The following is a 211-nucleotide window of genomic DNA, read 5'->3' as shown; positions in this document are numbered from 1 at the left end:
GTGACATCTGCCGGCGCGCCAGCTCCCCGGGCCGCCGCGCCAGCTCCTCGGCGGCACCGCCGAAACTTCCCAGCTTGGCAGCCGCTGCCAACTCCTCGCTGTTGCTGTGGGAGCTCAGGGAGCTGTGGCCCTCAGAGCCCGAGTCACCGAGGCCGCGGGGTGAAAGTGGCAGGCCCGCCGCCATCTGGTACACGGGGTTCTGGAAGGAGAG

The 211-nt window shown here is 70.6% G+C and overlaps 1 protein-coding gene across 1 annotated transcript in view; it reads right to left on the bottom strand.

The window, feature by feature from the left end:
• Nucleotides 1-211, bottom strand: part of DAB2IP (DAB2 interacting protein) — a 45,243-nt gene that overhangs the window by 10,987 nt on the left and 34,045 nt on the right. The window contains 2 exon segments of the mRNA XM_077769778.1: nt 1; nt 3-210. The exon segment at nt 1 is cut by the window's left edge and continues 228 nt beyond it. Coding sequence (XP_077625904.1) covers nt 1; nt 3-210 — 209 coding nt within the window.

This window comes from Crocuta crocuta, unplaced genomic scaffold (assembly GCF_008692635.1).
Source record: "Crocuta crocuta isolate KB4526 unplaced genomic scaffold, BGI_CrCroc_1.0 scaffold95, whole genome shotgun sequence".
Classification (NCBI taxonomy): domain Eukaryota; kingdom Metazoa; phylum Chordata; class Mammalia; order Carnivora; family Hyaenidae; genus Crocuta; species Crocuta crocuta.
This window is presented reverse-complemented; position numbering and strand designations above follow the sequence as displayed.